This window comes from Sinocyclocheilus rhinocerous, unplaced genomic scaffold, assembly GCF_001515625.1.
Source record: "Sinocyclocheilus rhinocerous isolate Xijiao unplaced genomic scaffold, SAMN03320098_v1.1 scaffold1697, whole genome shotgun sequence".
NCBI classification, from domain to species: domain Eukaryota; kingdom Metazoa; phylum Chordata; class Actinopteri; order Cypriniformes; family Cyprinidae; genus Sinocyclocheilus; species Sinocyclocheilus rhinocerous.
This window is the reverse complement of record NW_015629509.1, coordinates 284513-309365: the sequence shown is the minus strand read 5'-3', so window position 1 is coordinate 309365 and position 24853 is coordinate 284513. Positions and strand designations below refer to the sequence as shown.

At 37.4% G+C, this 24853-nt stretch overlaps 1 protein-coding gene across 1 annotated transcript in view; it reads left to right on the top strand.

Moving 5' to 3' along the window:
* LOC107739009 (phospholipid phosphatase-related protein type 4-like) overlaps nucleotides 1–8476 on the top strand; it is a 16151-nt gene extending 7675 nt beyond the window's left edge. The window contains exons 3-7 of the mRNA XM_016550969.1: nucleotides 726–855; nucleotides 1877–2072; nucleotides 3709–3766; nucleotides 4861–5034; nucleotides 6971–8476. Of these exons, the coding sequence (XP_016406455.1) occupies nucleotides 726–855; nucleotides 1877–2072; nucleotides 3709–3766; nucleotides 4861–5034; nucleotides 6971–8380 (1968 nt within the window). The 3' untranslated portion in view covers nucleotides 8381–8476. The remainder of the gene's footprint in view (nucleotides 1–725; nucleotides 856–1876; nucleotides 2073–3708; nucleotides 3767–4860; nucleotides 5035–6970) is intronic.
* The last annotated feature ends 16377 nt before the right edge of the window (nucleotides 8477–24853 follow it).

Genomic DNA, 24853 nt, shown 5'->3' with positions numbered 1-24853 from the left:
TTTATTTTAAATAACAATAAATAGTATTATATATTACTATATTATATATAATATTTAACAATTATTTAAAAATATATAATGACTATATAATATAGATATTATTTATAATGGGTTTATATATTAAGTATTCAAATCTTTTTTAATTTAAAAATGCCCAGACCTAACTATGCCATTCTCCTACAATGTGGCGAAGGTTACAAAAGCTTGGAGTGAAGGGACCAAGGACCCAAACAAGGTTTAACAAAGCTTGTGACCAGTTGAGCTGAGAAATTATTCATCTCCATGAAAGCAGCACTTCACAGCTCTGCTGTTTGTGCAGAAGTCAAAGGGTGCGTGATTTTCAGAAGACAGGGAGGTGAAACACCGGGGACAGATCTGGAGCAGATTAAGGATGGATGTGTCTTTGATGCACACTGACAGCCCTGCTTAAGATGGGCATTAATACATAAGTGTGCGATGATCAAAACGACCGCTCTCTCAGCCCAAGTGAGAGCTGATTGCATTATGGCTCATCAAAACTGTGCATTTACAAGTAGACAAGGACATTATGGCGGTTCTGTTTAAAGGCATCTGTAGCTTCACTTCAGAGTTTCTGTGTTTGGTGTCAAGGTAAAAAGAACCTCCTGAAGAGTTAGTATGAGACCGTTGAGTGCAATCTGAGAGGAGAGATATCCTGAACATTTGATCCACTTCCACCTCTGACCTGGTGTGTTGCATGTCCACAGATCATGATCGGAGAGGGGATTCTGTTCTGCTGTCTGTCCCGAGCGCAGTGCAGAGGAGGAGCTGAAGCCGATATCAACGCCGCCGGCTGCAACTTTAACTCTTTCGTCCGGCGAGGTGTCAGGTTTGTGGGTAGGTCACATTTCTTGTAGATATCTTTCGTTCACTCCTGATTAGCCTTTATTCCGTTACCTGTGATTAGGGCCCACATGGAATGTAGAATTTTTTTGAAGCAGAATTCTTTGAAATGACTACCAGTAAAATTGCTAAATATTTGGGACCAAAAATTATTTACAATTTGACCTGACCATGTTTTGCTTAAGTGTTTTTCTTTAATTGCTAATGCGACCTTTTTACACCACAGACTGACAGCTATTCAACCTAATCTATTACATACCTTTCTATCAAAGTTATCTGACATTATCAAGGTGAAGTTGTTCTGACACAGTTTAAGTCATATGTTATTACCATTTTCTAAACCAGTGTTTCCCAACCTTTTTTAGTCGCGGCACCCTTTGGAAATTTTAACAAACTTGTGGCACCCTACAACATTAATTCTGTCACAATATTTGAATTTCTAACTTCGATATGATAATTTGAAAAGTATAGATATTCGGTACAACAGGGAAGAACTGCAGAATATAATGTCATACAGGCCGCGGCACCCCGGTTGGGAAACACTGTTCTAAACTATAGCAAATAAACCGTGATAATGTGAGAAATGTTGAAGGTGTCTGAATACATTTTGGTTTGACTGTACGTTTTTCCCTTTTAAAGTTTTCACACAAAACACAGATTGATATTTAATATCAACCCGATCGCACGGCAATTCGTACAGTTTTGACAAGGTGGCTAATTCATATGAATTCGTACAACCTCACTCACGAATTCATACAATTTGTGAAAAATCGTAGGTATTTTATGAGGTGGCAAATTCGTAGGAAGGACCAGACCTAACCCCGCCCCAAAATTTAACCGTCACAGAAATCGTACAAAATCGTACGAGTGAGGTCATACGAATTCGTACAAATTAGCCACCACGTAAAATACATACAAATTGGCAGTGAGATAGCGTTGGTCATATCAGCCAACGTATTGTTTATCAACTTGAATAAATATCAGTGCATCACATTCAGTGTCTTTTTCCTTTCAGGCGTTCATGTGTTTGGTTTATGCGCCACGGCTTTGATTACCGACATCATCCAGTTGTCGACAGGTTACCCCACCCCCTACTTCCTGACTGTCTGCAAGCCCAACTACACTCACCTCAATACCTCCTGTGACGAAAGTTTCTTCATCCTGGAGGACATCTGCTCAGGATCTGACGCCGCTGTCATCAACGCTGGCAGGTACGGCTCTGATTCATGGCGAACCGGGACCTAGATCCCTGTTGAATTAACAGTGCCACAGTCATGTGAAACATAGATTATCTTAACCCCCGCTGATACAGACAAGTTGATAAAAAAGTCTTGAAATATTACTCAAGTGTGAACTCCTGATACTCATACGAACGAAACAGGCACAAGAGCCTGCATGGATCAGAGCCAAGCCTCAGTGCAGCCTAAGAATAGAGGCTGTAGATTAAAGGAATAGCTTTTGATGTACTTTTTAACAAAGTTGGTTTTCAAGGGAACAGATGAGGCTGTGGACCATCTCTTCACTAGTGTAGATTCACTAAATAATGAAGTACTGAAGTGGCTTATGAATTTCTGAGTATACAGTACAGTACACTGACACAAATACCGTTTACCCTGTTTATAACTCCAGCTCTGTCTGGAGAGATTCTCTCTGTTGTGATGATTCGGGAACTCGCTGTCAGACTGAGTTGGACATGTTGTAGACCAGCAAGTATAATCTGATGCCTCTGAAAGTGTTCTGAAAAGTTTAAATAATGTGGAGGTACATCGCATCTTTTTTCAGACTCTTTTATTTACTGTGTGACAGAGATAATATAGTATATGCTGTTGTAGCAGAGCTTTCTGTGATGGTTTCCTGTTTAAGAGGAGACCGTTAATGTTTATTTATTTATGAATGAAGTTTAATCATGAGAAGAGAACTGTAATCAGATTTTCAAATAAAAACATGAAAAAAGGTAACATATAGGTGACATATAATGAAATTCTGACTTTTTTCATGTTTAAGTGCTATAATCAGGTCCCCAATGCATCTACCAACAAATGTAAAAAAGAGCAACCCAGTAATTTTTTTTTTTTTTTTTTTGGTAAGCCTTTCTCTGCAAGCTTGTGAAAAAACGAGCTCAGAAAACCGTGTATCAGAAGTTTAAACTGATATGGCTTAAAAACGCATGATTTCAGCGCGATAGACATGATGATCAAAACCAAAAAATTTTTTGGCAGAGTATCTGAGATACAGCTTTAAAGGAGTAACCCTGTTCTGGAAAGGGGGTGGGGAGCAGCAGCTCATTTGCATTTAAAGAGACATGCACGAAAACAGCATGTTCCTGCTTCCACTCAAAATAGGCCTTTTCAAAATGATATAATAAATGATCTGTGGGGTATTTTGAGCTGAAACTTCACAGACGCATTCTGGGTACATCTGAGACTTATATTACATATTTTAAAAAGGGGTCTAATAGGTCTCAAGTCATATACACCTAGGATGACTTGAGGGTGAGTAATTTGTGGGCTAATTTAAATTTTTGGGTGGACTAACCCTTTAAGTCATATCTATGATCTAGAATAGCAGTGCACTACAAACCACGCCTTTCAACCCTAGAAACTGCAAAGATACACTAAAAACCACCTTTAACACCCTAGCAACCACATAGCAACGCACTAAAAACCACCCTATACCAACCATACAGAAACACATTAGAAACCACCCCTAACACTCTACCGCATATAAACTCAATATGACAATATGCATCTAGAAGAGAGGTGCTGAGGTGATGTATTTCAAATGCGTCTGCTGTATTCTTTTTCATTTGATGACAGAGTTGATCGCAATTGCTTTAATTTATTTCAGAAAATCCTTCCCATCACAGCATGCAACGCTGGCATCCTTTGCTGCCGTGTATGTCTCGGTGAGTAAAAGTCAGTCATTCAGAAGCATTCAGGCACTTTCAATTCACTGTGTTGTTAGAGACTGATAAAAATTGGAGCTGCACTCGTGTCACCTTCTGTGCAAAACTGACCCTGATGTGTGGATAAAAGGACAGCAGCTCTCCACTGTAATTTGTGCGGCAACATCCAGATGCCTTCATGCAGTTTAGTGGAGCTTGTCAAAGTAGCGAAATGGAGTGTTGGCCCATTTGAGCCGCGTGTGTGTGTGTGTGTTTTTGTGTGTTTGTGTGTAATTATCCATTTGAGGGTAGGAATACATTTGAGTCTTTACATTTTTCTCTTTTTTCTTCTTGTCATGAACTATGTGCACATTATATAAGCTAACAGAATGCCAGTAAAGGCATTTAGATTTGCATATGGATTTATAAATTGGGTATTCTAGGCGTCATAAGAATGTGTGTTTACATGCACCAATCTTACACCACTTATACATAAAGAGCTAAAAATTTGTAAAGTGTAAACACCTTTACTGGTAGGTGGCAGGTTATTTAAGTTTTGTCTGTTTAAGTTTTAATGTCAAACCCAGAGATCAAAAAAACTTGATCTCAAGTGTGGTTTTCAGTCTATATAGCTCTTTTCTCAAGCTCAAGGTCATTTGATTCATTATATAAAACAAAGAATCTGTTATTTATAATGAGCTGAGATACTCAATGTGCTTTTGCTTAAAGCGCCTATGAATTTGCCTGATAAAAGAGCACAGTTTAAGCTGTTGAAATGACCTTACACATTGTCATCTTATGTACAGTCAGTCTAATAATCTTGAGTCAGTGGGTGGTGACTCATGTCTCTGGGAACCGTACCAACCATCTCACGACTCTGGGGTTTACCAAGTCACAAAATGTGCTTCAGTGGTGTAGCGATAATGATACACTCAATCAGCTGAATCATGTTCCCTGTGGTTAATTAATTTGGTTTGAAGATTCTTATAATTATCAAAGTGTGTATGAATTTTTTTGCAGTGCAAATGTTATGGTTCTGGCTCCCTACCTGATTCTGCTTTGGCTTGGAAACATCACAAAACATCTGTGATCTTGATCGTCTTTTTCTTGTGCAGATGTATTTCAACAGCACGCTAACAGACTCATCCAAACTGCTGAAGCCTCTTCTGGTGTTCTCCTTCATCATCTCTGCCATCATATGTGGCCTAACCCGCATTATTCAGCACAAGAACCACGCTATTGATGTTTACCTGGGCTTCCTGCTAGGAGGGGGCATCGCTGTTTATCTAGTGAGATGAATATAAGCAGATTATCATATATTTAATAGCATTTTAAAGAAATTTCACAAGACAAAGTGTCTTGGAAATGCAGTTTACTTGCATGTCTAAAACATAAAACATGGACACCATGATTTAGTTAACTAGGACATGTTCCTGGATCAGACTTTTGTTGGTTCTGGAACAACATTCCCATCAAACAATCATAAGCCAAGCTCTAACACTGCCCTAAAATCAGAGGGAATCAGACATTTTTTTCATGCTCCAAACTTAAGCCCTAAGCCTAACCCTAAAATCGAACTAGTTGACAGAAAACTTGTTCCAGGACCAAAAAGGTAATTGTAATTTTTTTTCACGCTCCAAACTCAAGCCCTAACCATAAAATTGCTCTAACACTGCCCTAAAATCAGAGGGAATCAGACATTTTTTTCATGCTCCAAACTTAAGCCCTAAGCCTAACCCTAAAATCGAACTAGTTGACAGAAAACTTGTTCCAGGACCAAAAAGGTAATTGTAATTTTTTTTTCATGCTTCAAACTCCAGCCCTAAGCCTAACCCTAAAATCGAACTAGTTGACAGAAAAGCTGTTCCAGGACCAAAAAGGGTATTCAAATTTTTGCATGCTCCAAACTCAAGCTCTAAGTCTAACCCTAAAATCAAACTAGTTGACAGAAAAGTTGTTCCAAGACCAAAAAGGTAATTGTATTTTTTTTTTTCATGCTCCAAACTCAAGCCCTAACCATAAAATTGAACTAGTTGACAGAAAAGTTGTTCCAGGACCAAAAAGGTAATTGTAATTTTTTTTTTCATGCTCCAAACTCCAGCCCTAAGCCTAACCCTAAAATCAGACTAATTGACAGAAAAGCTGTTCCAGGACCAAAAAGGGAATTGGAATTTTTTTCATGCTCCAAACTCAAGCTCTAAGTCTAACCCTAAAATCGGATTAGTTGACAGGAAAGTTGTTCCAGGATTAAAAAGAATATTGATCCAGGAACATGTCCCACTCAAGTAAATTGTGTTACCCAAACCATTATTATTAAAGGGTTAGTTCACCCCAAAATGAAAATTCTGTCATTAATTACTCACCCTCATGTCGTTCCAAACCTGTAAGACCTTCATTCATCTTCGGAATACGAATTAAGATATTTTTGATGGAATTTGAGAGCTCTCTGACCCTCCCATAGACAGAAATGCAACTGCAATGTTCCCAGGTCCAGAAGCGTAGTAAGGACATTGGTAAAACAGTCCATGTGACATCAGTGGCTCAACTTCAATTTTGTGAAGCTACAAGAATACGTTTTGTGTGCAAAGAAAACTCAAACCAGCAGCCATGCTTCAAAACATACCTAACTAGCATATGCTGTTTTTTTTTCAACAGGGAAATAACAACTTTATTCAACAATTCTTCTCCCCCGAGTTACTATCTTCCACCATTTGAGAGAATCACAACGCATACGCACGTTTAACCGTAAGCGTAAACAACGCTGATTACGCCGATTACATTCATGTGCGCGCTTTCCCCCCCGAACGTAAACAACGCTGATTACGTTAATTACATTCTTGGGTACTCTCCAAAATGGCAGAAGACGTAACTCGAGGGAGAAGAATTGTTAAATAAATTGCTATTTTTGTTTTCTTTGCACACAAAAATTATTCTCGTAGCTTCACAAAATTGAAGTTGAGCCACTGATGTCACATGGACTGTTTTACCTTACTACATTTCTGGACCTGGGAACATTACAGTTGCATTGCTTTCGATGGGAGGGTCAGAGAGCTCTCAGATTCCATCAAAAATATCTTAATTTGTGTTCCGAAAATGAACGAAGGTCTTACGGGTTTGGAACGACATGAGGGTGAGTAATTAATGACAGAATTTTCATTCTGGGGTGAACTAACTCTTTAAGTATGGTAGGAAATACAATTGAAATACTGTGTTTTGTCCATCCAGGGTTTGTTTGCTGTAGGAAACTTCCAACCGAGCAAGGAGAAACAGACAAGTCAGCTTCACATTCGCGATTCTCATCGAACTATGGCTGACCTTTGCCAGCAAGGTCACCACCTACCTGCCAAGAGCTGCAGTGGCAGCGATGGTCTCTCATCTTCCTGCTCCGAGGGCATCCTGCATCGCAACACCCAACACCACCAGGCTGGATCTCTTAGCAGCCTGAAAAGACCAAGTGGAGATGTGGAGGTCATCACCTGCAGTCCTCCACACAAGGAGAACATGGTGACCTTCAACACCTTGCCCAGAGTGCATATGTCTGCCATGGACGAGTCTGCTTTCCGCAACGCCACTATCCACACCTCCTCGGTAGATTCGAGTCGATCGAAGCAGCTGCTGATGCAATGGAAGAGTAAGAACGAGAACCATAAACACTCCCTGCATGCCATGGAAGGCGGACCAGGACTGTCCCCTCCAAACAGCATGGATGTCCGCTGCAATTCCGAACCCTTTTCTGTGGGAATCAACGGTGAACATCAGGGACCTGGAACCCCATACCTAAAAATGGCCACTGGAAGTACAACACTACCAAGCAACCCCAGTGGAATTGCTGGCGGTGCTCGGATACCCATGCAGTCTCGGCCTGGTTCCTCGCAGTTGGTGCACATCCCAGAGGAGACACAGGAGAACATGGGTGGCTTGCCAAATACCAGTAATGCCCGTGACAAATGGCTTAAAAGCATAGAGAAGACTGGGGAGAAGGGTGGGGAGGTACCGGTGATTAGGACTAACTCTAATGGCCAGCCGCGCATCATGCAGGTCATTGCAATGTCCAAGCAGCAAGGTCTCCTGCAGGGGAGCTCTCCCAGTTCTGAGAGCAGCAGCCACACCAGCTCCACTGCACCTCTGCAGCGCTACAAGAGCCTAACTGAGGAGTCTGGAGGTCAAGGCAGCACTGGAGCCATCATTCGGGTGGAAGCCCATCCAGAGAACGGCCGACCCCTGGTGCATGCGCACTCCACGGATGGAAGTGGCTCCTGGACATGGAAGTCCCAAAGCAGCCTCAGACAGTCATTTGAGCTCAATGACTTGAATCGAGACTCGGAGAGCTCAGAATTCGTGAGGGATGGGAACAGTTCTACGGACAGAAAGAAGAATGGCTCTAATGCTCCTAAAGTCGTCGCAGTGCCAACTGTCCCTACTTTATCTACAGCAGGTAGTGACCACCATCCCAACCAGACCATTTCCACCATCCGGGTCACTCCCATGGAAATGACTGAATCTGGTCCAGAGAGTCGCGATTCGAGCTTGCGCAGAAAAACCAGGATCCTTATCCCTGAAAGAGGAAACAGTCCAGACAATACCAGGAATATTTTTTACAAGGGAACATCCACCACCCCAGTTTTCAAAGAGTAGTCAGTAATTATCTTGACACAAACAAAAAAATGAAGAAACCAGAAGAGGTTGGGTGTTGTGTAGACACATATGCTATGTTTTACACATCTCCAATGGCATCACCTGCAAGAAAAGCACAAAATCCAGATTTTGGTCAGAATTTTGTTTACTTTTGTGATAACGACATTGTAAACATATGACAGTATATCATATGGAAATGGTCTTACCTTTAGTGAAACACTGTGAAGCTGGAACTGTGACCGTGCCAAGATTGAACTGCAACACTGTATTTAAGTATTTAACATCTCAGATATCTTAAAAGATTTTCCATATAGTCATACTTCCACTTATTTATACACTGATAACTATGCTAGCTGAAACTCTTATTTTTGTATTCTATAAATAACTTTTAAACTTGGTGCTGCCCAATTCTGAGAACATTATGTAAAAACAAAAAGTTAAGAAGAAAATAGAAAAAAATAGTGCAGTGCACTCTTCTGAAAACTGTCATTTGAAATTTCTTATGACCATAAGTGCTTGGAATATTCTCTGTAGCAAATGATAGTCATTAAATGACATGCACTTCACGTTTACTACTTGCAATACAAATACTTTACATACTGTATGTACTGTATCTGTAGAAATTTGCACGTAAAATGCACATTCATGTATATTTTATTAGACACATAATATTGTATGTATCGGTGTCTATCCAAAAGAGAAAAATAAAAAAGAACTACATTTTACGTACAAATACCAATGAATACTAATGAGATTTCCATACTTCCATTTAAGACTATTATTGTGAAAAAACAACAACATTATTATTGCACCTAATGTCTGTCTTCCACTCTTTTCTCAAATGTATATTTGCATAACAGAATTCATTTTACTTGTTTCCCTTCAAATAATTCTGAATTTATGTCATAGTTATTTAAAGGTTAGCTGCATTAGTAGCAAAACGATATTCCACGTTGATTTTCTAACTGTGGTTATTCCACTGTGAGCTCCAGCTTTTTAGGCCAAACAATCATATTAAATGTTTTATACTGTATACACTTGTGTAGCCGCACACTAAAAAAAAAATTTAAATGGCTTTACTGTTCACAAAGAGATTTGCAATGAGTGAGAAGTGGCTCATTAAATCTAGTGTCAGCTGTTAAAAACTACAGCAGTGACATTTAATTCCATGATCATTTACTGTGTAATTTTTTATAAACTGTAAATGAATGTGCCAAAGGGTATTTTAAACGGAAGATTCAGTTTTGAAACATTTCTATAGAAGTCTGTATTCTTATAAACCACAAACTCTTTCAGCACAGCTATAGCCAGTGCATGGTAGTTTGATATTTCACATTTATTTTTGGTTTCCTTTTTGTAAATTATGCATTTGTGTAGCAACTGCGTATGTGATTATTTATACTGAATATAAATGACTTGTTGACAATCTTTATAGATAAAGTCACACCAGAATACACTGTATGTTATCTCTAACATGTCGAGAGATTGTTTGGATACCCGTTAATGTGCGCTAACGATTTTAGAAATGCATTAAGCATGCTGGTAGCAGTTTGTGTTTTCTGAGGAAAGTTTTACTCTGTAGCACTCTGTGTAACTGTCATCGACACAGTGACATGAGGTTCAGTTTGGATAGGAATGAATCCAGTTGAACCTGTTGCAGTGATGTTACGTGTTAATGTTGCAGCGACCAGACAGAAAAATAATGTCAAACTCTGTTAATGTATGTCACCTTTGAGAATACAAACAGTTTGTTTCTATCGTTACATGGTTCTGTTTTACTCCAGTAAACAGGGTAGATGAAGAAAAACTGTGCTGTATCAGTGTTTGAATAAACATTTGTCATTTAAAACTGCTGAGTCTCTTCAATAATGAATTGGCTGCACATTTGTAATGGCACTTTCCACAAATAAGGCACAAAAACTCTTTTAAAAATGGCAAATTAACTATTACAAATGTTCTGTTTATTTTACTTGAGCTATGCCTTTATTATTGAATGCAATATAATGTCCGAATACATTTAAAAACTCAATATGATTTTAATAATTTTTTAACAACAATACTGACTAAACAAAAATACAATAATTTATTTATTTTTAAAATAAATCAAATAAAAAGTCATATTAAATAAAAAAATGTAAATACATTTTTTTATTTTTGCAGTTCATCAGATTATCCCAAAATTATAACACCATGACATATTTAATTTTTGGATACTGTCAACTTCTGGACTACTGAACTAGGACTTAAATGGCGAAATTGGAATGGGATGCTATTCCTGGAAAGTGCCTCATGTTTCTTCATCACTACTGTCATAAAAATGTATAAATATTATGGTGTGAGAATGATTTCTCTGTCAGCTGAGAACAGTCAACAGCCATACACGAATATGACAGACTGTGGTTCGAATACAAATTCAGGCGTAACAAGTTTAAATCATTGCCTGTGGTCTTTCGTCCATCCTCGAAAATTAGCACGGTTAGATAACTCACATCCTTTCCTCTACACCATCCTACGTCTCCTGCATTAAGCAAACCAAAGCTGGCATGCAGCGCTTTATCCATGGCTATACATTTAATGAGGATGTTTTAAAAGAAACATTAATTTCACACCAGATCAAGAACGCGCGACGCCACACAAACACATACACAAGCTCCCTTCATGATCAGGAAACGCTGGTCTCATTAAGACTGCCATGTGTAATTATCATCGTACAGTATAAAGTAGGTCAGTGAATTGACCTAAATTGAATGCGAGCGCTGCCAGATACAACTTATCTCTTATGAACTGATAAAATAAACCAAACAAAAATAAAACTATATAAACTTAACAATGGAAGCTCTGGATCACACAGAAAAACTTTTGTCTAGCCAAAACATGTAAAGTAGTGGTTGTCATTTTCAAGTCTCCATTCTCTAAACATCATGACTCAAACAGAATCGCTAATACATAATATACATAATCTTACGAAAAAGAACCATATAAACATAATTTAAGTGTACAGCTAGTTAGTAACCACAAGTAAAACTACAAATAAATACCACAGTACCATGCTAGTTAGGGTAAGGTAAGGGAAAGCCATGTTTATTTTCAGCCTAACTTACTTCAATACGGTACTTCTTCAAAATCAGCCAACATCATTTGTTTAAATCCTAGTCTGTACTACTTGTGTGTTCAGTTAACATATGGGAGTGCTAACCGGGAAACTATTAAGCTACAAGATCTTGAAATCTGTGTAGCTAACATGCTAAAGCTAATGTGGGCTGTGGGTTCCCAAGGAAATGACAGGTTCTGAATGCAAGCAACTATTGCCTTTGATTTATTTCGTGTCTGAAAGATGAGGAATTTAGTTTTGGATAGGTATTGTTGAATAATGTATTGGATATGAATTAATAATTAATGTGATTTGCTTGACATTCAAACTGATACAATAACAGTGGGATGAAATATGCATAACTGATACAGTAGATGGAAATAAGAATGATTGTTCAGGTGTTGGCAGAACTTCAGAGAGCATGCACATCTGAAATCAGAGGGCATGAAATTCATAAATAGAAATAGCTGAAGACCTTAGTGGTATCATGGATATTTTAACAACTTTGATTAAATGTCCACTTTTTCACAAATCACGCAATTTGAGCAATTGTCATCTAACAAAAAAAATAATAAGGTATAACATAATAAAAACTATTGCTTCTTCATAAATAAGATATTATTTAATATATATAAATAATACAAAATAAATGTTATATTAAACGGGGTTGCAGATTTAGCCTAAATTAAGGTATCATTCAGTAGGCCTACCGGGGAAAAAGTGCCAAAAATACTTGATGAAGCTACCTGTTAGCCATTTGCATTTTCATTCATCTCAATGGTAGTTGGTTGGCTGGCGCAGCATGTCCTTGCCATCTGTGCTCACCCATTATCTGGATTTTGTACACAATAAAATGTTTCATTTGTTGTAAATGCATGGAAACCAGTGATAAAATGCGTTGCACAAATTCGAACATCTGGGTTGTGCTGTTCTGTTGTAAATAAATCTTAACCAATGATTCCTAATTGCATCTACTTCCGGAAGGCCAAATAAAGTGCTTTTGCTTTTTAAGAGTCAAAAGTTTGACTCTTAACGTTTATAAAGAATATCTCTTTGGTTTTGAGACTTTAGTCTTTGCAACTTTACAGATCTTCTTTATGCACCAAGAGCTTGTAACACTCCAAAGAGAAAGGAAAACTTGAAATCGCATCATATGACCCCTTTAAAATTTTCTCATGAATGACATTAGGGTGAGTGCATAATGACTGAGTTTTCATATTTGGATGAACTACTCCTTAAAGTAAGGTTAAGTTACGTAAATTGTGAAATTTACATGCCAAATTGATGTCCTTGTTTTAAAGCTGCAACCATCCAATGCCATTAGAAATTGAAATGCTAATGAATGCCCTTTAAGTGCAGCAGTGACCTTAATGGAACAACCATTTGTCAGCATCACAGTTTATTTATACATCGCTGATTTTATATTTACCTCACAGCATATGAGCTCTGAAAGGTCAAAACTTCATATCATGTTGTATAGGATATGGGCAGAAATGGCACAGGGGCAGCTGGGAAATGAAACAAAGACCTGATTGTGAAAGCTAGTTGTTTGTCCAATTTGAAATACACATGGTATCTTCACACTTTGGGTGATATTTTGACATACCCACAATGACCTGTGGGTATGTATGGATCAATACACAATGTAGAATGCAATTGATTACAGCATTAAAGATGCTTCAAATATTTACTGCAGTCTGTGTCCAACAGCTTTTACTAATGGAACACTGCAACTGACCAGGAACATTCAGATTTGAAGCCTAACTGACAGAAAGCTATTCTTTAAGTGCATGTCACATTAGTGAAACTTTCGCAGCAGGCAAACGTCCACTGCACATTATCAATGGTGTAGCGATAGTCAGAGGTCACTATTCCAAATAAGCAGCTTCAAAATGGCCCACTGCATGTTCAAAGTTTAACAAACTTGTATCCATTGTGAAATCCACATGCCAAAATTCCAGATTGCATAAATTTCCTGTTTTGCCTGCCGAATTTCTCTTTACAAAGGTAAATGTGACCATAAAAAGTGGCATAAAGTCTGGTCCACTCATCCCAATAAAGGTGATAGAGTCTTTGCAAAAAAAAAAAAAATTGTACAGAAAACACAGAAGAAATTAGCAGAAAATGTATGTATACCTCTTCAGAATTTAAAATTTGCCCTAAATTAACAAATACTTTCCCCCCCCACAAATAATAGCTTAAAATAGTAATATATTTATTAAATATAATATACAGATTCTAGGTTACCTATTATTAAGAGCAATGCAAATATCTTTAAATAAATATAAAACAAAATAAACAGATATTTGATTTGATCATGCTGTACTAACCTAATTCGGTAAATCTAGTAATTTTTCCTCAAAAGTGCATGAAACATTTTTTGACCGTTTTGTTTCGTTTTGCTTGTTTGTTTGTTTGTTTTTTTAGATTTTTTGTTACATTTACAAAATTCTAAATAAAAAAAAACTAAAATTTTTAGAACATCATTTAAAATTGTAACAGAACTGTTGTTTTCTTTTTGAAAACCACACCAAAAACATCTAAATTCACATTTTTAACGGCCAGTGTTGTTATCGTAACAAGACAAAAGGGTGTTTTAAATGTAACATACAGCCAAATTACTCTAACACAACATATGACACAATGATTTCAAACTGAAAGTCAGAGATGTTGTCTCAAATTCTGGGCCCAGTGCACACTAGAGAGACACTGCGCAGCGTATCTGGTGCAAAAAAAAAAAGCTTGAATGGAAGTACAAAGGCTTCAAGTAACTTTCATTTGCAGTTTCTGCATCCCTAAAGACCATGTGCAATTCTCACTCTAGTTGATGGATTATAGTTAGTATTCATGATAGTGAAGATGTCTTTTCGTTTCCATCCTCAGGGAAGTACAGCATTTCAACACACTCAGCTGAGCTACATTCTCCACAACAAACAAATTCCGCTTTAGAGAGGTAAGGGAACTTTTTCCCATTGATTTTATGGAGTGCCAGCTCTTCAAACTGCCTTCACCTCTACCACCTCCATACAATTCAACTGTATAGAGTCTAGACAGCTGCTCCATCAATATAGTGGTGTAGACAGACAGACATTGTCATTGAAAACACCTCTGGATCTCTTTGATCTCTTATGGATATTGTATATATAAAATTCAATTTAAATTACAATTTAAATTTTGAAATCATTATCAAATAAAACACAATAATTTAATTTTATAATATTTTTAATCATTACTTTGATAATTATCAGATGTAATTGATCACCAAATATTAATTCTGACATAATAGAACTAAATTACTGTATACAACACAATACATTTTAAAATAATTTTAAATGATTACTTTCCTAATATATATTTTATGTGCCTGTATTTTTGTAATTGATCATTGTATATTAATTCTCATATTTCAGCATACTGATGAAACACTGTGACTGGTTTTTCAAACTTTAACCACGGGCTGCTAGCAGATTGATTAGATTTGTTCTGTGGATCATGTCAACCTAAACACCTCTGAATTTTTCATGAACGGCCCCTGATGTGCCACACAGGCAAGCTGGCGTTTTATTAATAAAACGCTCACTGGCTTGATGCAGAGGAGGAGGCGACAGGGATTTCAAACACCATTCAAGTTTTTTTTTTTTTTTTTTGTAATCAAACCCCATTCAAGTTTTTTTTTTTTTTTTTTGTAATACAAGCCAAAGGAATGCGTTCCATTACTGGAAATAAGAATCAAGATGATGTGGAAAATTCAAGAGCTTGGCATTTAAATGATTATGTAATTTAAGTCGACATAAAATGGCATTGCCAACCCATTTAATATTTACAAAAATATTTAATTAGAACATTTTTTGCACCGATGAATCATGCACAATAAGACCAGGCATATTTATTAATGTAAATAGGAATGCTTTTGATTTGATGTTGACTTTGAAATGTTTTATGAAGTGAAATAATAATTCAATAATAAATATTTTTACTGCAGAAATGGTAAGCATTGGGGAAGAAAATACGGCAAAGTCTAAAAGAAAATACTGTCCATTCTGATCTACATTAAACAATAATGAAATGTTTCTCAAAAAGACACTGCTGTCATATAAACTATGTTTATACAGCCAGGAAAGGATCTTGTTGTTTTAGACAAAACACACTCACTGCAGCGCTGAAACTGGGCCACATATGACGAGATATGAAATGTTAATTAGTTTTTGGAGTGATATTTTGCCAGTTTTACCTTCACTGCCATGGCATCGAACAGTAAACCGTGGCTCATGATTGTCATCACGACAGCAAACTTTCAGAAGGGTCTTCATTATTTCTGGATCCTGAAAGAAATAAACAGCATGTAAGTGCTTGAAGAAGATCAATGATTGATGATTAAATCATATTTAATATCCAAATCGACCAAATCTTTTCTTGTTCTTTCTGTTCTAGCAAAGGTTTAAATGTCAGAAACATTAATAACTCCCGACCCGGATTTGTTTTTGGTTGTTTCTGGATTATTCCTGTTTTGTTGTACGCTATATACCAAGTCTGCATTGCTACTGATTTTATGCAACCTTGAACTGACTCTGAATTTAATTAATTATGCAATTAAGGAAAAATATGCAAATTTATGTGAATTTTTTTTGCTTTGTTTTAATAAACTCCACAAAAGCTGTCTATCTCTCTCTGCTCATCTATGGATAGATTTGCTTTCAAAGCAGACACTGAAGGTTTTAGGTGTGATTCTCATGGGAGGTAAAACTGTTTGTTAGCAGCCTACAATCAAATAGTTAGAAACAGATGCATTTGCTCAGCCTCATATCTGTGGGTGTTGGGTGACTAAAACACAAATTGACATCCGAAGAGACATGGACTTGTATAATGGAGGAGGAATGTTTACAATGACGAAGGTGTCTGATGATTGCTCATTTAACTAGCCACAAGCCTAAATCTGTGCTGCACAAACTAAAGAGAGACTCCAGTAATCTCACATGTGTCTCCTTAGGATACCTCAACAATGTCACAAACTGGGCTCACAAAATTTCACATCAATTTCTTCCAAGACCAAATTATGACTTCTATCCATATTAAACCATTTACTCTTACTGTATGTCAATAACTTCAGACTCAGTGTAAGTTTACACGACAACGATGTACTACAAAAAGTTTCTCCTTTGTGTTTTTGAAATGTTTTGTGTATTGATTATTGTTGCATTTTAACTTTGTCAAAACAATCCCAGGTCACATGGATCCACACAAACGACTAAACCGCTGTATTATGCATGCCAGGCCAGTAGTTGGTGATCTCGCTTTGTAAAGAAACTTGCGCACACTTATAGACTGAACATGTAATGCACGTGACGTCACTGTTTTCCCAAATTCACGTTTTCATAATTTACACAGAGACAATTAATGATATCATTTTCAAAAACTCGAACTTTGAAACCCGTTTTCAAAAATAAAATGCTGTTGTCATGTAAATGAACGGCCAAAGTGCATAAACACATAGTTTTATGTCAATTTAATGTTAAACAACACAAATATCCTTTATGTATTTAATCCCATTCTATTAACCAATGTCTTTACTTCTGACCTTCGATGATTCAGTTCAATCGTACTAATAAGCAAAAAAATTACTCTAGAAAAACATTTGTGTGTCTTTTTTTATTGCTGAAGTGTGTTGAAATTTCTTCTTCTGCATTCTACTGTACGGACGTAAATTTACATTTCCTTCAGCCTGAGGCTTATTCCTTTCACTTTTGGTGTGAAAAGGCTTTTATATTTGCCAAAAATAGAACTTTTTTATTTTAAAAACAAACAAGCAAGCCCTGTCCAGATTTTAAAAGTAACGCAAAAGTAACGTAACGCATTACTTTCCATAAAAAGTAACGAAGTAATGTAATTAGTTACTTTTTTTATGGAGTAACGCAATATTGTAACGCATTACTTTTAAAAGTAACTTTCCCCAACACTGGTAAACATCCCCTCAGCTGTTTTGAATTTTATTTCTTCTAGGGATGCACAATATCAATGCTCAATTAAATATTCATTTTATACTGTACATTATAATGTTGTGATGCCTAAATTTACTTATGCCTTTAAATTTACTTATTGACAAAATAGCATAAAATTGTTATATTGGCCATTTATCAGTATATCAGCCAGAATTTTAACATCAGCGCATACATAAATTTATGAAAGGAGCCTTAGGAGAAACATCTGACAAATTTGATACTGAAATGAAACGTAACTTGGAACTCTGAGAAATTAAAGAGCAACTCTTGAGCAAAACAAAATTCTTCTAGGAAAGTATGGCTCACCTCACGACAAATTAAAACTGAATCCACACACTAGGGTGGTTTTCCCAAGATTGTCAGATTCATTTACATTTCTTTTTGTCACACTTGCTGTTTGGTTCTAGGAAACTGTTAAGCCCTAGACTCACCTTTACACCTGTATAATCATATAAATATATACACTCATCATGAAGAGTTGGCCTCATTTCTGACAAATGACACATGTCGCTTTTTCACACGCGGCGTTGCACGATTAGCAGTGCAGTGAGCCGTGAAGCTAATTGCCACAATGTTCTCTCTAGCACCGTGCTGACATTTATAGAGCGATGGCCAGACATACATTTCCATTCAGTTTATGAAGATGAAAGCGGATTTTAGTAGCACACTAGCTTGAACAATCATTCTGGCCCAGGTTATTAACTACTAACATTTATTATAACAGTATTATATATACGTTTTTTTTTTTCCATAAAAATAACATGCAAACAATAAGGCAGCATAGTCCCACAACCTTCATTAGTGACTAGATCTAGATAGTCTCAAAAAGAAAATAAAAAAGGTAAAACATACAATTTAAAAGTAAATGTCAGTAAGATTTTTTTAAGAAATAATTTTTTTCTTTTTCAGAAAATTAAATTAAATTGAATTTAAATTTTAAATTCATCAAAATCACAGTAAAACATATGTTACAAAAGATCCTGAAAAACGTATCTTAATTTCCAAAACATATTTATCAGCACAACATTTTAGAACATATTAGAACATTAGAACACATATTAAAATGATTTATGAACAGGGGTGCACATTATGCAGGTCCGCATGCGCGACCAAAATAAAAAATGCGCTGTGGAACTAAGGAGGAGGTTCTTTATTATGCCGTCTACCTTCTTTATTATGCCGTCTATTTTTCATCTTGTTGTGTGTCTGATTAGGGGACAGTCAGGAGAGTCCTGACCACTTTAGATGGAACATGAGGTTGTACTGTTGCTACTGCATGGGTGAACAGATGCATGGGTGCTAGATCTGCCATGGAAAGGAAAATAATTGAAAAAAGTAGAAAATTAGAAGTATGACGAATGATGGATTCAAGCAGACAGCAAAAGAATGTGGTTTCTAAATAAAACATATACAAATGTACAGGCATTTCATGAAATACATTCATAAATTAGTACATCATTATGTCTATTTTCTGCATTGGCATTTTAGTTCTGTTCCTCACAATCCGATGGGTGCAGAAGATCAGTTGAGTTTTCCTGTCATCTGCTGGTGGCTGGTGCTCACTACAGATACACAGCAAGATATCAGCCCTGTCTGTATAAGAGAATATTTTGATTTATAAATAAGAAATTCACTAGGATTGTAACAACCCCCCTGCCTCCTATATATTCTACTGAGAATTATAACCTTACCTTGAAGGTTTTTTTTGGGGGGGCAATTAAATGCAAAGCCCAATTTTTAATCCTGAATAAAAAATATATAATGCATGATAATGCAATAGTCTGTGACATTTTTTAAACTGCTTAAACATGTGAACATGTGGATATAAAGATGTTTGGATATTAATACTGAATAAACAAATGTGTTTAAACAGTTTAAAAGTATCATGGGCAGGCCTCTTACTCTCTAATCAAGAATAAACTAGATCTGATAGCAGGCCAAATGATTTCACACAGGAGGAATGCTCATATCAGGCTGGAGAATGTTACAGAACCCTTGCCAGAGATTCACTTCCCTCTACGAACCTTTGATCCAGTCATTACATGGGCAGAAATGCAGGCCTTCAGCCCCCAAATCCCACCACACACAAACAAAGCCAAGTCAGTAAATCCAGCACAGGTGGGAGATTGTTTTAGTCATTTCCTGTGAAGAAGCTACAGGTTGAAGCATTTATTTACCCATAGCCTACATTGATATTAATGGTAAATTACAAGGACGCACAATGACATCACGGAGACATCTATTTGACGTCTGCATTTACATCCGCAAGACATAGCCTATTATTTGTGGGTCTATATAGGTCTATATAGGACGTTTCTTATCAGATGTCAAATAGACAGTTATTAGATGTCTTTAAGATGTTTATGCTTAAACCGAGTCGCAAAATGATTCACTGTTTGGATCGCATATCGCAAATCAATTGATTCAGATAGGGACTTCAAAGCGCGTATCGCAAATCATTTGATTTAGATCGGGACTCGGGACCGGGTTCACGAATCATTTGATTCAGATCAGAACTTGCGGATCGTGGATCGCAAATCATTTGATTCAGATCGAGACTTCGGAGTGCGTATCATTTGATTTAGATTGGAATTTTGGAGCGTGTTCGTGAATCTTTTGATTCAGAGCGGGTTCGCAAATAATTTGTTACGCTCAGACATGTCCGTTGAGTGGAATCGACTCGTGCCTCGGAATCGACGAATCAATTATTTTTGGAATCGACTCCCAGTCATACCTGGCCCCCATCAACAGCAACCACGCGGCGAGTTTTTCAGAGGCAGCACCATTCACATTTTACTCAAACTCCAGTTAGTTCTGTTAAAAACATAGAAATGAAAGGCTTGGTCTGCTCTCACTGCAGGTTTTTTTTTTTGGGTTGCCATGGCAACAGTAGCCTACCTTTATCAAAAACGGCTACAGCTGACAGCTGGAGCTTTGTAGGGTCATAAACATCCGAAACAGTATAAGGAATATTTGTCAAACTTTATATGTTCACATGCCATTGTGACTCACAATGAGTGGTTCACGCGTGTACAATGCGATTCATATGCTGCTGTGTCTTTTTCAGGAAGCACAACAGCTGCATCGGAAACATATATAACAGCCCAGAAACATAAACAAAAAGGTACTTAATTGGTCTGTTTAGAATCTCAGGTAACTTTCAGCCTGAAAGCAATTAAAATAAGGCACCGATAAATTAATTAAAGGGGGTCATATGATGCTGCTAAAAAGAACAGTATTTTGTGTATTTGGTGTAATGAAATGTGTTTATGCGGTTTAAGGTTAAAAAAACACATTATTTTCCCCATACTGTACATTATTGTTTCTCCTCTATGCCCCGCCTTTCTGAAACGCGTCGATTTTTACAAAGCTCATCAGTCTGAAAAAGCAAGGTGTGCTGTGATTGGCCAGCTATCCAGTGCGTTGTGATTGGCCGAGTACCTCAAGCGTGAGACGGAAATGTTACGCCCCTCACCATATTGTGATGATGCCCTGTCAGGCCGGAGCGATGATTCAAAAACATGAAAACCCATTATAAACTAGGCATTTGTTGCGTCCAGTGGATCTGCAAAAATGTCAACAATTCTGTGTTTTTCTGTCAATATGGGGTGCTGTGTGTACATTAATGAGGAAAAAAAATTAACTTAAATGATTTTAGCAAATGGCTGCAATATAACAAAGAGTGAAAAATTTAAGGGGGTCTGAATACTTTCCGTACCCACTGTATGTATTGATCTGAATGTCTACTGCAAACTTAAGTCATCATCATCAGCAGCTGTTTTGTTGGTTTTCATGCAAAGCTAACAGTAAAGGTTAACTCTGTCTTCCGTTCATTCTCTTTCACACCCACATGCATGGATTCAAGTGTTCCTGCACAACGGTTTCACACTATAACCAGCTCGAGCTCTGACTGTAAGCAGATCTCCCAAAGGAATTATTGAATAGAGTTGAATAGAATTTCTATTTCAAATAAATGCACAAAAATAAGAAAAAAAATTTAAACACAAGATCAACATATTACAATGATTTCTGAAGGATCATGTGACACTAAAGACTGGAATAATTATGCTGAAAATTCAGCTTTGCCATCACAGGAATAAATTACATTTTTAAATATATTCAAATAGAACATGGTTATTTAAAATTTTAATAATCAACTCAAAGTACCATTGAAATGTTCTCCCCAGTGAGATTGACAGCCCAGTGAGATCAGGAGAGCATTGTGGGTTGTTTGTGTGTCGTGGGTGGGAGATCAGAGTCACTCCAGTGTTCTGACAGCCTCTTTGTCTCGCTGATGAGGGAAAGACGCTCTAATGGATCAGAGGAAGCCACTTCACTTTTACCACTCACTGCATCCAATAAGAACGAGGCCACTGCAGACTCTGTTTCTCAATCTATCTATCTATCTATCTATCTATCTATGCATCCATGTCATTCACAAAAGAATTTACTGATCTCTCGTTCTCTTTTCCCCCTCTCCTCTCTATCGCTCTCCTGGAGGGTTGTGAAAGAGAGGCTATCTATCTGAGCCAACAAACAAACATTGACTGGTGCATCAAACACGTCAAGCTGTCATTCAGCGGGTCCAGCCGAGTTGAATTCTCAACATCACAACTGCATCTGGAACAGACAGATTCATAAAAGGTCTGTGTTTCTCACAGCTGTTCAAATGGAGGTACAGTTTTATTTGACATGTTTTGATTTCTTCTGCTCTCCTCCCCTATATGACAGACTGTGTGTAGGCAGCTTGGCTCCACCATTTCCAGGCTGTGCAGGACAGCGTTCTGGTGACAGATCCGCCCTGGGTTTCCGTTCATTAGAGGGCCAGCGGGAATGTGGCAGGCTGTGAGGGTGTTGTATGAGGCGTAGCCTGCAGTAATGTCCTAGTTTTCTGTGTTCACCCTGCAAGCTGTCCCCTTTATGTGTGTGTGTATGTGTGTGTGTGTGTGTGTGTGTGAGAGAGAGAGAGAGAGAGAGAGAGTGCATTACTAAAGATTATTGTTGTAAATTAATATCCTATACAATAGTATTATGGTTTTTAGAGATGATGTCACACACACACTGATATTCTTGGAAGTACCATGGTGTATTTCGAAGTACAATAGTATTACCATCCTGCACCATCACTATACCATGCTACCTATACAGTACTTTTTGTAAGCATGGCTAACACCAAGTACCTAGAAGTACTATTTTGGATACCATGGTGTATGACTATGGTAATCATTCTGTACCATGCTACATCATGGTAGAATCTGAAGTACCTTTGTACCATGTAAATAACATGGTACATGTATATGGCAATCGTACAGTACTCATTTAAATATCAAAGTGCATCAAAACAACACTGATGTTCACTTTTATCACTTACAAAACATACCATAGTATTTCTATGTTTTTTGTTCATGGTACTGTGATAATAACAAAGCTTTTAGAATCTGGTAATACCATGGTACTCTTTGAAGAATCTAGGACTACCATATAAATATACTGGCATAGAAATAATATGGTAATCTTTAATTCACTACTATCACAGTTTTTTGGACATGGTACTGTGCTAATACAATGGCAATTTAGACCATGTACCATGGTAGTATCATTTATATTCTTGGAAATACCATGGTGCATTTCAAAATACAATAGTTTTACCATCCTACACCATCACTGCACCATGGTACAATCCACAGCATTTTTTGTATGTATAGTTAACACAAAGTAGGAGTACCATTTTAGATAGCATGGTAAATGACTATGGTACTCATTCTGTATCATGCTACATATCAAAGTACCATGGTAATATATCCAGTTACTATCACTATACCATGGGTTATCAGTAGGACCAGATCTCCTCTATTAAGCGGTTTCCTTCAGCATAGGTGTCTTGTTAGTGTAGTGTTTTTACAGTAAGAGGTACAGGTGCTGATTGTTTAGGAATCTCACGCAGTGCAGACTTTCCCGTGTGCTGTGCGTCTATCTTTAGCACACTAGGACCAAATAACTTGGCATGGGTTCAGTCTGTTGCCATGGACACTTTTGTACAAGCTCCAGGCTGCTGATTCGTGAATGTAGAGTGAAAGCACGTGCCGCACAACACAGCAGATCACAAAATCTAGCTCACCATAGACATTAGGAATTACATCCGATCAATAAATCCATGTGGCCAGATGAACAGTTATCTTTTTGATCATCAAGGGTTATTTAGTTTAATTTCCCAAATGTTGCATAAATGAACAACACAGATGAACTACAATGTGTGATTTGATTAATCAGGGCAATAATGAGAAACAGGATTTATGCCGGGGGGGGGGCAGAACAATGTAAAAATAATGAGTTCTGAGCTCATCAAGTTAATTACAACAAGAATGGTCTTGGGGATTCACATAGACTACCTGGAGCAAATAGTCAACACTCCAAGAACAGCGTATTTAGGGACTGAAATATCATATATCACCTTAGCAACCCCTTAGAACATCCTAGCAACTGCACAGCAATGTGCTGAAACACTCAGAACACCTTAGCAACCGCATAGCAACACCCTACTATGCTGCTACACAGTGACAGTTTTTAAGCACTGCTGTGCAGTTACTAGAATGTTCTAAGTGGTTGCTAGGGTGTTGCTAAAGTGATCACTTAGAACATCCTAGTCCTAGCACACCAATAATGTGCGTAAAAACAGTAATGACATCCTAGCAATCACTAGTTGCTAGGGTGTTGCTCATTAGAACATCCTAGTAACTGCATAACAATGTGCTTAAAAACAGTCACCACATAGCAACATAGTTGGGTGGTTGCTAGGATGTTGCTATGTGGTTGCTAGTGTGTTCTGACTGTTTTTAAGCACATTGTCATGCAGTTACTAGGATGTTCTGAGTGCTTGCTTTCGCACTTAGCAACTGCATAGCAACACCCTAGCAATCACTTAGAACATACTAGTAACTGCATAGAACAATCAGAACACACTAGCAATTGCTTAGTAAGAAGGTTGGGTGGTTGCCAAGGTGTTGTTATTCAGTTGCTAGGATGTTTTGACTGTTTTTAGGCACATTGCTAGGATGTCAGGACTAGGATGTTCAAAGTGATTGCTTTAGCTACACCCTAGCAACCACTTAGAACATCCTAGTAACTGCATTGCAATGTGCTTAAAAACAGTCACCACATAGCAACATAGTTGGGTGGTTGCTAGGGTGTTGCTATGCAGTTGCTAAGGTGTTTTGACTGTTTTAGGCACATTGCTAGGATGTCAGGACTAGGATGTTCAAAGTGATTGCTTTAGCTACACCCTAGCAACCACTTAGAACATCCTAGTAACCAGTGTTGGGGAAAGTTACTTTTAAAAGTAATGCATTACAACCAATAAATGGGAAAACAAAGTATCTGGCGTTAGTT